The sequence below is a fragment of the Camelina sativa genome, chromosome 15 (assembly GCF_000633955.1).
Source record: "Camelina sativa cultivar DH55 chromosome 15, Cs, whole genome shotgun sequence".
Lineage (NCBI taxonomy): Eukaryota > Viridiplantae > Streptophyta > Magnoliopsida > Brassicales > Brassicaceae > Camelina > Camelina sativa.
This window is the reverse complement of record NC_025699.1, coordinates 5609021-5620988: the sequence shown is the minus strand read 5'-3', so window position 1 is coordinate 5620988 and position 11968 is coordinate 5609021. Positions and strand designations below refer to the sequence as shown.

At 35.9% G+C, this 11968-nt stretch overlaps 3 protein-coding genes across 3 annotated transcripts in view; 2 read left to right on the top strand and 1 right to left on the bottom strand.

Annotated features, from left to right (window-relative positions):
- The window catches only part of LOC104745515, a 7312-nt gene extending 6652 nt beyond the window's left edge, over positions 1-660 (top strand). Inside the window, exon 3 of the mRNA XM_010466772.2 lies at positions 397-660. The gene's annotated coding sequence lies outside the window, so the exon portion shown is untranslated. The remainder of the gene's footprint in view (positions 1-396) is intronic.
- LOC104745514 (protein Iojap, chloroplastic) lies at positions 796-2479 on the bottom strand. The gene is made up of 5 exons (XM_010466771.2): positions 2169-2479; positions 1737-1863; positions 1486-1624; positions 1316-1404; positions 796-1229 (listed from the first exon to the last, which is right to left on the bottom strand). Exons 1-5 carry the CDS (start codon positions 2379-2381, stop codon positions 1108-1110), a joined length of 690 nt encoding a protein of 229 aa, XP_010465073.1. The 5' UTR covers positions 2382-2479; the 3' UTR covers positions 796-1107.
- On the top strand, positions 7883-9381 carry LOC104745513 (probable BOI-related E3 ubiquitin-protein ligase 3). Its single transcript, XM_010466770.1, has 3 exons — positions 7883-8124; positions 8218-8635; positions 8732-9381. The coding sequence occupies exons 1-3, from the start codon at positions 8078-8080 to the stop codon at positions 9299-9301; spliced, it is 1035 nt and encodes a 344-aa protein (XP_010465072.1). The 5' UTR covers positions 7883-8077; the 3' UTR covers positions 9302-9381.

The following is an 11968-nucleotide window of genomic DNA, read 5'->3' as shown; positions in this document are numbered from 1 at the left end:
TCCAGATGCAAACCACTACCACCATCAAAGCGGCTGAGATTAGAAGCGCAGAGAGTTCTGAAGGAACGAGTTCAGGAGATTGCAGACAAAAAGGGAATCAAGCTCAGATTCTGCAACCTCAAGGAGTGCGAGAACAACCACAATGTAATGAACAGCCCTTGTGCGAATATAAAAAGGGAGATTGGGTGGCCGCATGGAGTTCCATTTGTTCATCCTCACGACCTCCCCAATAAAGCTAAAATCGGTTTCCTTGAGACATATGAACCAGGATGGTCTGAAACACATGACATGGAGCTCAGTCTCTCTGAAACCGCTCAGGGGAACCAACATGTGACTAACTGTAACCATTCTTTCACCCAATAACTCCTGGTCCTTCCACTGAAACTTAATTCCGAGGTTACCAGTTCATTTAATTTGATTGCAGGAGATGAGACAATGAGAGTTCCAGTTTTGGTCCCTTGTGTTCCTTAATTGTTCAGGTCAGGTTTCAGTGTCAGTGGTTGCAGACGCTGTGTATGAGCTAGGAACAGCAAGACAAGATAGAGCTATGTGAATTACTCTTGTTATTTGACTCATTGTACATTGTGTTTTTGTATGGTATACAAGTATAGCATGTACGGAGATTCTCATCTATGCTCAAAACTCATCTCATGTGGTATATTATTCAGTGATTTTGATGACTAAGATTGAGTTCCTTTATTTGGTTATTGAACGAAAATTAATCTAAATACAGGAATCTTGTTGCTGTGAAAAGCAAATTAGCTTAGAGTCTTGGTCAGTGTGTGTTCCATAACATGAAGAATCATCCTAAAGCATACATTACATAAAGCTGCAAACACAGTTTTGTCTAACTCTATCCAACAAACAAATTAAAGCATGTCTGAGATCTCCTGACTGTTGTTTAACCATCTTAGCCAGCAAAATTCATCAACCCCTCACGCCCAGAGCTGTGTAAAAGCAACAGAGCATTGCGTGGACAAACAAAATGAAATCTCACAGCCTTCTTGTGTCATGCCTCATTGGAGAGCCGTAAAGAGAATCAACAAATTTCTCCTTCCAAGACTGTTTACTTTTTTGCTTTTGCTTTTTGGAACAGAGAGTGCATCATCAGTTCCTTGGTGGTAACTGATCCTCAAAGGGAAGTTCAATTTGCATTGCATTCCCATAAAAGTCTTCCAAGTTGTAGAATGTCCTTTGTGGAGGTAAGAATAAATGGATCACCACATCACCTGAAACCATATCAATAAAACTGTCAGTTTTTACACCCCCACATGACATATCGAGAGGCAGGACAGGAATGCAAAAAGAAACTCACCAAAATCCAACAATGTCCATGAATTTGGCTTTACATCTCCATTAGCAACTTTACCATACTTCTGCTCAGCCAGGTCTCTCATCCTCGATCTGCATACGCGGTTCATAATGAGAAAGACAGTTTATGATGTTTTTGCAACTATGTTCAATAAATCCAAAACAGTTGTCTACCCAATTGCATCGATTTGAGGGCGGGAAAACGCAGTAGCGATGATGAAAAACCGAGTCCAGTAGACAAGAGGCTTCACAAAGAGGACCTTAATGTCTCCAGCTTTCACGTCACTCGCAACTTTAGCCAATTCAACAGCAACTGCAGCAAATAGATAACAACGACCAATATCAATAATTTCACATTCTTTCAATTGCTAAAGCCAAGTAAGTCAGAAGTATACTGCAAATGAAAATAAGTTTTTGTGGCATACAAGCTAAACTTTCAGCATCATCATCAACCTCAGCTGTTGGAGACTTAACATCGTTGCTCTTGAAAACAACCTTGCCATATTTATTGAACAAGTCGTCGAACATCTCATCGGTATCTTCACTTATATTCTGCACAAGACAAATGTTTAAACTCATCTTTCCAAGTGTTAACATAGTCAAACCAAGACAACTCAACTCAGAAATCCATAAGTAGTCAAAGGAACTAAGCACGAATGTGAAAAGGTTGAAACTTTGAAACTTAAGCCAAAAAAGTTCCAATCTTTTCTCGAATTTGTTAGCAAACAAACAAACCTTGGAAACTATATCTCCCTTTGATTTCAAATTAGCAAGTAACTCACACCTAATCACTTCCTACAACGAACACAGGGGAAATTGGAATACGAAAACGAAACGAGGTTAGGATTTGACTGTACCGAGAGAAACCCATCTTCAGCTTCCTTCCCCACAGCAAATCTCCGTGAGTTACTCAGACAAGTCAAAGTTTTGCCTCGCCAACAGCAATTGTATGGTAGCGGTAATGACAATGAAGAAGAAGTCTTTCTAGGTATTAGAGAGGACAAAGCTGGTAATCGAAAATCTCCGGCAAGCAAAGCTCCTGCGACGGTGAGACCGGTGAGAGATGTCATTGATCGCTCTGGTAAGGGGAGAGTTTGCGGCAGTTTCGAAAACTCTCTTGTTCGTCGTTGAGAAGCGGATAAGATAATTATAATCCTAAAACCCTTTGGTGTTTAGTTTCTCTCCTTTAATGATTGAATAATTATATGATTAATTCTCTTATCAGATTTTTTATATGGTTAGCGTTTGGAATGTTAAATTGTAAGGTCCTATGCAATTTTCTCTTAATTGGGCCTCTCATGGGCTTATATTTCATTATTGGGCCTCTCATGGCTCGCCACAATATCGTAGAAGAAATAAATCATAAATGGGCCGATTTCGAAGAACCATATCAGACAGATAACAAACATGTTCTCTCTAATATCATCATCATGTGTGGTGTTTAAATTTTGTTAAAAAGATCAAGCAAACTTGATTGGTTGGATTAATACGCCCAGGCAAGATTGTTGAGAATGGAATAAATGAGATATGAAATTATCGAAAAGATAAGACTTGAAATGGGGGTGGACCACTAAAAAGCATACTTACTAGAGTTCCCAAATTGGCATTGATCATTAATCATATACATATAAAAAACAAATGTCGCATTCTATGATGAGTACATAACACAGAGGGCCAAAAAACTCAAATGTCACAGTCTCACATAGGTCATAATCCCACGGAATCAATCGATATGATTTATGAGAAAAGAAGGTAGCTACTAGCCTAGACAGACACACACATGTCTCTGCCTGCATATATATATATGTTTATATAAAAAAAATTATACGAAGCAAACAAGTTTGGTTGGGGAAGTGTGATGAATTGGACAAGTTTGTGTAATTATAGAGGAAGAGAGGGACATTGCAAATAATACAACCGCACATCTACCTTCCTGTCAACATTTTTATTATTAATATCTCTCACCTTTTCTTTCATGAGGGTACCATTTATTTTTCTGTTCATTACAATTCTGACAAATTTGTTTTGTTATATCACATCTACTCAATTACTAAACCATATAATTATTTTTCTTCAAAGATATTGACATAAAAAAAAAATCCCCACGAAAAAATGTGGTGTAATGGAATTGGAGGGGACGAGCCATTCATTGTTTTGCCGACCCCTTTTTTCTCTCTACTACACATTTTCATGCATTCTCTTAAAAGTTGACAGTGAATTCACGTCTTCTCTTGGTCTCACATTTTTTTTTTAAATTCTGAATATTATATAATCAAAATCTATATTTTATTGAGAAAAAGAGAAAGACCTGATCGATTTCACTTGTTTTCTGTTTATATGCGTAGTGGGTGGGAGGGTGAGGTGATTCCTTATCTTCACCCAAAACTTTTATATTTTTCAACCATATGCTAATCAATCTTGGCAGCTAATTAACACACTAGTTTAATTAATTTAATTAAATATGACAACTTAGTCAATCTGTAGCTATCGACAGGGGATAATACGACTCATATCAAACATGGAAAGAGAGATTAGTTGTGGCATCTGATTCCAATTATATATGAAGAACGTTAACGTGGGGGATGGGATCATATTAGGTGAAAGGATGAGTACTGAGTAAACATATAATAGAGGGAGGCTTTCTTTTGTTTTGTTTTATACGTTATAGTAATAGTAGTTATACTATATGCGTCCTCGATAATTACGGCCCCGTCTCGATCTACAAATTGCCTTGGATCCACGTAACGTGTAAGACTTGAAAAATTCATGAGTTTTTTGCTGCTCTACTCAATTATCACTTTATCAGATAGATTAGGCGGGTCCACATGGGTGCATGAAATCAAGTGCAACGGTCAAAAATATCGTGGACTATGTTAAAGAATATGGGTAGAAGAGACTAGCGAGGGCAAAAAGAAAAAAGGAAGTGTTGTTGTAATAAGAAATAGGAGTTGTGATGAGTGGAGAGATTAAAGTCATTGTTTAGTGTGTTTCCTACAGAAGTAATTAGATGTTGAATGTTGTTGACAATGGCTCGATTGATCTATATATGTCAACCTCCCTTCTCCACCAAAATCTCCCACTAAATTAAACTAACACAACGCATAAATTCCATCTTTTAATTCTTGTAACAATATATTTTGACAAAAACGATTATCAATTAATATTAAGTGGTTGTTTGATTTAAAACGATCGATGTACTATGAATCTACACTCGTGAAATGAATCCATTCTTCATAATGTGTAAAGAGTAAAAACTCTGTTTGGTTTTGGTATATGGAAGTATTAAAAAAGTGGACACATATTATTGAGGTTTATGGGATTGTAATGACACATCGCTCCACTTTTTCCAATACATGTGATGCCATCTCGAGCCGTATCCAATTCTTTGCTCAACCAACTTTTCTGATGCCAATGCTTTCATGTATTTTACGTATATCGATATCTAAACATGCCAATGGACAATGGTGCCATATTACCATATGCATAAATGCCCATATTCTCTACTTTAATATATATATACATTTATACGTATGGTATATATGACGTGTATTGGGAATATATATGGTAGAGGACGTTACAAACACTACAAAATCAATTATGAATATAGGGATGATGAAAACGAGATTCCCTCGAGAAAAAAGAATACTAATAAAGTTTGTTACGGAGTATACAAAACTAGAGGTACGATTATTATGTGACATTGAGATTCTCTCATTATGGTGAGCGGTTGAGATGATGTGCGGAAAATAATAGATCAACGACTTTTGGGTTAAGTTCAACTAAAGAAAAAGAAAAGAAAAGAAACTACTTTTATCAACTCAATGGAGTCATGCCTTTGCCCTCAAAAGCAGGCACGCCAAAACCATCACACCTACATTTATATTCTTTACTTCTTTGCAAAACCAATATCAGTTTTAGTACTAGTATTTGATACTATTTTCTTTCATGATTTCCTCACTGGCACACTTCCTGGTAAAGTTAAAGAAATCAAACCATACGTTGAAATGTGCACGGAAGTACACTGTCATGAAAAGAAAATAGAGTTATGATTAGTCAAGAAAGACTCAAGAAATTTTTTTTTTTTTTAGTTTCATTCTTTTGCACCATTTTTCTCAAAATTACGACTCTTAGGTTTTCTATTCAGGGTTAACCAGATAAAGAAACTTGAATCTCAATCTAAACTTTAAAAAAATGAGATGATGATGAGCATGTGGTTAGCATTAGACCACTTTTGTTGCCCCAAAGTTCTTAAAATTAAGTAGTTCAGACGTGAGACTCATTCAAATGATCTTTTATTTTTCCGTTGGTTATGCAAATTTTATAGTTTAATCCCACGGGAGAATATATCTCGACTGCTTATTTACGACTCTTTAATACTAGTAGTAATAGATTTTGGAATGAGCCTCGACTTTTGCTATTAGGGGCAACTTGTATTTTATTTATATCATTATAATAACAATATTTTTGAGTTGTCAGCAAAAAATAAAGAAATAATAGTTGTACGATGTCAGATCGACCCAAATAATAAGAAAATGCCTGATACGACTAAACATTAAAATAATGGTAGAGATAATGTCTGAAAAGCAAGCAAAAGGCATGCCCATCTTAATGCGTTTGCTATGCTAACCTCGTGATTCTATGCCTCTCTTCGTGCTCTACCATTTCCAAGATAACTTAGTTTATCTGGCGGTGGCTTTTTATATATAAACATGATGATAGTGTCCGACTAATATAATTTAAACTTTAAAGTGTAATAATTCGACATTAGTTTTGAATCGTCAAAGAAACAAGGTGTACACATGCATTAGATATTAACAAAGACAAAAGCTGTAATCCCCTATAAATCATGACAGATTAAAAGTTAAATATGTACTAGCTTAATTATATTTAGACGGATACAATAAAAAAAATTATCACAAAACTAGAAAAGAACATCTTTATAACCTAATCCGATTAATTACATAGCATATAGAGGTAAAATAACTTTTTGTGGGGGAATGGGTACCGATTCAATTCTCCACCTAGACGAAGTATAGGACAATGCAAACACTTCCTTCTGATAAAAAAAGCATTCATAAAAGAAATAAGAAACCAAAATAAAAAGTTGACAAAAGAAGTTAAAGAACAAAAAAAATAAAAACGTCATCAATCTAATTTTTATTAGGGATTGTGAGTATACGCCAAAAACTAACAAAAGAGAAGACTACTAGTATTAAGTATAACTAGTTTTATCCTATTAATTAATGTTGGCAATGACACTAGTCGTAATAAGGAAGAGAGGTTTGTGTGACACGTGGAACGTTGTTAGTTTCAAACAGACGTGGCAAAGAGGAACCATGAAAGTAACAGACAAAACCATAATCAAATTTAATAAATTACAAAAACTGAATAAAGGTAAAGAAGCAGCGCTGGGTACACCGTACCTTTCTCAACGGCTGCAATTTTTTTAATTTGAAAAAAAATAAGAAAAAAAGAGGATAGTGCCAAGCTGGCAGTACACACGTGCCCATGCGACCCTCGTATCCCGGCAACTCAATCACACGTGGACCATATGTCCCACAACTTTAGGTTTTGTCTGTATTGACACGTGGCATTGTCCTCGACCGTCTGTTGTTTCTATCTTATGTGGCTCTTTTTACGGATTCGTCCCCGTTGGAATCTTACGGGCTTTTGTCCTCCTCCTACTCTCAACGGATAAGCCACTCAATTCGATATACAGTATTTTTTTTTCTTTTTCCTAAACAATTAATAACTGTTTCAGAAATTTTCTGAGCCTCTGAAATTTCAAAACTCATGCATGCGAAGCAAATTAAATGATAAGCAGAGTAATAATAATACTACACCGATTCACTTCAGAGAGGATATTGTTATATTAGCGTAATTGGCATGTCTTTTAATTTTTAATATTCTTGATCTTGATCTTATTTCAAGTGATGAAATTTGGTTCGTTTTTGAAAAGGATACGGCAATTAATAATTTAAGATAGTCACAAGACTCAGAACTCTTTTTTTTTTTTGGTCACATGAGCCACCTCTATTGTAGTACCATTATTTTTCTTTTGGCGTTTATATACACATTTCGTCGTAAATGCATTTCACGCATGTATACAATGAATCTTACACGGTGGAAGTAACTTACTTATACAGTTATACCAAACATTTTTGTTACCAATAGATCCTCCTATTAGTTGTCAGGTTTGACCAGTAAAAATATTAAAGACGAGAGAAGAGTTCGGCCAAAAAGAAGAGATAAATAAAAAAAAGAAACAACCAGAGAAAGTAAAAAAGAGCAGATATAGATATTATGATTTTGACCGTGATTCTGAACCAAAGATTTTACAGCTGTCCTTGTCAAAGTTTTTATTAGTATTATTATAGCTCATGAAGAAACGCTGAAAAAGGCAACTACTTTAATGGTCACTGGTCAGCCGGATAACCGAAGAATCCTCCTCATGCTTAATGTTTTCTTTAAACAAGAAAAAAAACTAATAAAAGAATCAAGAAAACAACAAAATACAATTAAAGTATTAAAAAAAAAACATCACATCTTCCTCTCTGTTCTCTATAAATTGGCAGACAAGAGTGTGTTGTGGTTCTGCTTTGATATTTGTTTTCTAGTTTCCCCCCTCCTCTCTCTCTCTCAAAACCTCTTCACATAACTTCTTCTCCTTCCATCTTTCGTTGCATTCACGTTTCCCTGAATCACCCATTAAATAGAGAGCTTTGAACAAGTTTATCTTTATAGTCAACAAAACATCAATACAGAGATGGCCGTTGAAGCTCACCATCTAAACACTCTGTTCTCTTCTAACAGGTAAAACATTTTGTTTCTATTTTTTTTTGTTTTCCTCTGTTTCCTTTGTTCTTTCCAACATCTTAACGTTACTCGTCATTTTTTTTTTAACAGAGAAATGATTCATCCTAATCCTATTGAAGCAAACGGCTTAGTTTATAGCAACCAGATGAGATACGGCACCGTTCCGACGTTTAACCCCACCATGGAGTATCAAACTTCTCTGTTTAATCCAGTATACAACAACATCGCACCAGTTGGTGGTTTGATTCATCAACCCATGAAACCAACGATACAATCCGTTGATAGTTCGGTCACATTCAACAGCGATAATAATGGTAACAACAACGTCGATTTCATTCGTCCTGTGTCGTCGAGAAAACGTTCCAGAGAAGAATCCGTTGTTTTGAGTACTCCGGCTTATATGCAAACCCACAAAACTTCCACCGATCCTCTCATGTTTCTTGGCCAAGACTTGTCTTCTAACGTTCAACAACATCACTTCGATATCGATCGTTTGATCTCTAGTCACGTAAGTTTCATTTGATTGTTACAAAGTATTTAAGTTTTTGTGTTTTTTGTTGGTTCACATCGATTGATCGGTCTTGTCATTTATTTTCATTATCAGGTTGAGAGAATGAGATTGGAGATTGAGGAGAAGAGAAAAACTCAAGGTAGGAGGATAGTGGAAGCAGTTGAACAAGGGCTGATGAAAGCACTGAGAGCCAAAGACGAAGAGATAAATCACATCGGGAAGCTAAACCTCTTTCTAGAAGAAAAAGTCAAGTCTTTGTGCGTAGAGAATCAGATATGGCGTGACGTGGCACAGTCTAATGAAGCAACCGTAAACGCACTCCGTTCCAACTTGCAACAAGTTCTCGCCGCCGTGGAGCGTAACAGGTGGGAAGAGCCGCCCACGGTGGCTGAAGACGCACAGTCTTGTTGCGGGAGCAGCGACAAGGGTGATAGCGAGGAAGAGCGGTGGAAGTTAGCGGGAGAAGCGCAGGATACGAAAAGGATGCGTAGGGTAGCGACGACGACGACTATGTGTAGAAACTGTGGAAAAGGAGAAGCAAGTGTGTTACTGTTACCGTGCAGACACATGTGTCTATGTACTGTGTGTGGTTCTTCACTCAACACTTGTCCAATCTGTAATACTCCTAAGAACGCTAGTCTACATGTTAATCTTTCCTCTTAGAGGGGGATCCCTAACCAATACCAGTAAAATTGTAAATGTTCTAAAAAGAAAAGTAAATAGTTGCTAAAAGAATCTATCAATCTTTTGGTCTAAAAAATTAAAAATACTCTTCATTCTTTATTTTAATTTATGTATTTTTCTCTGGATGGATGGTGATGATGATGATGATGGAACACGAATCTTTGACATATGTGTCAGTATCTTTAAATTTCGTAAGGGGTTCACGAGGAGGGACCTCTGTTGGCTAGAAATCGTGGGTTAGGTTTACACACCCACTTTCAATGTCATTTCCCATCTTTGTATGAAAATTTCACCAAAAAAAAGTGGGAAAGTTATGTGTGTGGTTCAACTACTAGTCTTTTAACATTGTAGTAGTAGGGGTATAACGTCACTTCTCACAAGCTTTGGTTTATCTTTTGTCGAATCGTTATTATATTTTGTGTTTTTCTAGGAAATTTGTTTATATTCGATACCAAAAATATAAAAAGTGAAGTGGTCGAAATCGTGGGTTATGCGTGACAGACAGACCATTAAACCAAAAGCAAAAAAATAAAACAAAAAGCCAAATCAACTTTTCCTCTATACCCGAGAGAGAAAGAGAGAACTGATGCCAAACAAACAAAGAAGAAGACTTGAAGGAGTGGGTTGGTGCAAGTTAGCCAGCCAGTAGCAGATTTTTTAAAGCGCAAGTTAGAATAGCGAACAAGGTTTGACTAGCCGTTAGGACTGGCGCGTGGAGAAATAACGGTGGTGGCGGATGGCTAAAGCTGACGTGGAGAGCGCGCGCAAATGTCGCTGAACAGAATGGAATTCCAAAAATACCCTTGTTGTGTTGTGTTATAAAAGTAAACTCGCAAGTCCAAAAGATCTCGTCTTCTGTTCTGTCTGTTCCACTTCTTCCGGCGTTTTTTCTTACTTCCCAAAATGGTTCTTTTTACTAAACTCTTATTACTATTCTTTAGGTTTAAATAGTACCAAATTATTCAAGAATTCATGTAAGAATAAAGAAGTATATTTTATTTTGTGACCCAAATATTCGAAATACTCGAGATAAGGAACACAAAATGTAGTAGATTCATTCGCACGTCGGTATAAAAAATAATAAAAAATGATAAGATAGGGTTAAACAACAGTTTAGATTTGAACGTATTAAAAGGCCCATGATGAAACTGATAGATTTGGCTTAGCTAGGTGAGGAGAAAAATTAGAGGATCGAGACGCGTGAAGAACACGTCCGTGAGTAGTCGCTTTCGTATCAAAGAGATGCGAATTTTTTTTTTTATAAATAAAATATTTAAGTATTTGACTGCCTCCATTCCACCCAACACAATCACCACCTTCCTTTCGTATTAAACATAATAATTAAAATACTCTTCTCTTTTTTCGTCTTTGTTCTAAAATATTGGAATGTCAATATATTTGTTGTGTTAATCATTCAATCAACCACGTCATCATTATATTAAGTAACCGGGTTATTACTTACTGTATTAGAGATTATGAAGTGGAAGGTTGAATGAATTAGTGGTAATTAATTTAACGTTTTGTTACGCGTTAGGGTGACGAGGGTTCGAGGAAATTAGAGACCGGTTTTATCAGTATTTTTATTTGTTTCGAAGCATGTGAAATGCAGTTGGTTCACGTTCTCTTTCAAGCCACTTTTATAATAGTAGTAATATTTTTATCATGATTTATTTATTTGTCCTTTTTGTTTACATCTTTTTGAATACAGAGTTCTGAAAATTATTCAAAAACAAATTCTGAAAACATTTATATCGATAGAAAGAGTATCGTATAAAATTCACCGCTAAAATAAAACACTTTGTCATTGATTGTGTCGTATATAGATATAGTACATATAATTTGGGCACGACTCTGAACTTATCGTGGAATGGTCCCGGGGGTTGGATTCATCAACATTCACATTATTATTGCCGTCCCTTCACGCTACTTTTGTAGTTTTGTGCCATTAACTTATCTATGTTATCAATAAAGATAATATACGGACGTTGCAATTGTGATCATCAAGTCACGTCAAACTATTGCTCCCTCGATCTCGTTCTATTATTTGTTTTCTTTTTAAAAAAATCTTAGCTGTACCGGTACAGCTTACACTTTCGATTATATTTTTTATATATCCACAACACAAGGAAAATGAAATACTAATAATGAATGACTTAGCTTTCCTCTTAGCAATAACACATGTTAGATACCTCCACTATCTTCTGATTAGGTTAGTTCATGTATGGCGACGCAATACGCAATACGCAATACGCAATACGCAACTACGCACCACCTATTAGTAAAACTCGCGAATTTGTGAATGGGAAGGAGGAGGAGGAGGAGGAGAAACGAAATGGTAAAAAGAACATTGTCGGTAGAGAAAGAGATTATTTTTAATTTAGGGAACAGCCCCAATCTTAAAAGTGGACTCCACAAGAACAAAAAAAAAAAAGACAGAAGAAAAGCTAAAAATCGGCATTTAAAAAAGTATTATTAAAAAAAAAACATAACACAAGCACATCCACATCGCACCGCCGGGCCCACAAATTCATTTCCTCTTTTCTTCTTTAAAATTAAAACAGTATTTGGGCCGTTAATGGCCCACTGAGGGGGACCGTTTTTTTTTTTTTTTTTTTTTTTTAATTTTTTTTTGCAGCTTCGTCCAAC

Excerpts from the sequence above, each read along its gene's own strand:
- LOC104745514 (XM_010466771.2), bottom strand. The coding sequence starts at position 2,381 with ATGACATCTCTCACCGGTCTCACCGTCGCAGGAGCTTTGCTTGCCGGA. Across the intron at positions 1,864-2,168 it reads CTGAAGATGGGTTTCTCTCG|AATATAAGTGAAGATACCGA; the intron begins GTACAGTCAAAT and ends TGTCTTGTGCAG. Across the intron at positions 1,230-1,315 it reads ATGGACATTGTTGGATTTTG|GTGATGTGGTGATCCATTTA; the intron begins GTGAGTTTCTTT and ends ATATGGTTTCAG.
- LOC104745513 (XM_010466770.1), top strand. The coding sequence starts at position 8,078 with ATGGCCGTTGAAGCTCACCATCTAAACACTCTGTTCTCTTCTAACAG. Across the intron at positions 8,125-8,217 it reads ACTCTGTTCTCTTCTAACAG|AGAAATGATTCATCCTAATC; the intron begins GTAAAACATTTT and ends TTTTTTTAACAG. Across the intron at positions 8,636-8,731 it reads ATCGTTTGATCTCTAGTCAC|GTTGAGAGAATGAGATTGGA; the intron begins GTAAGTTTCATT and ends TTTCATTATCAG.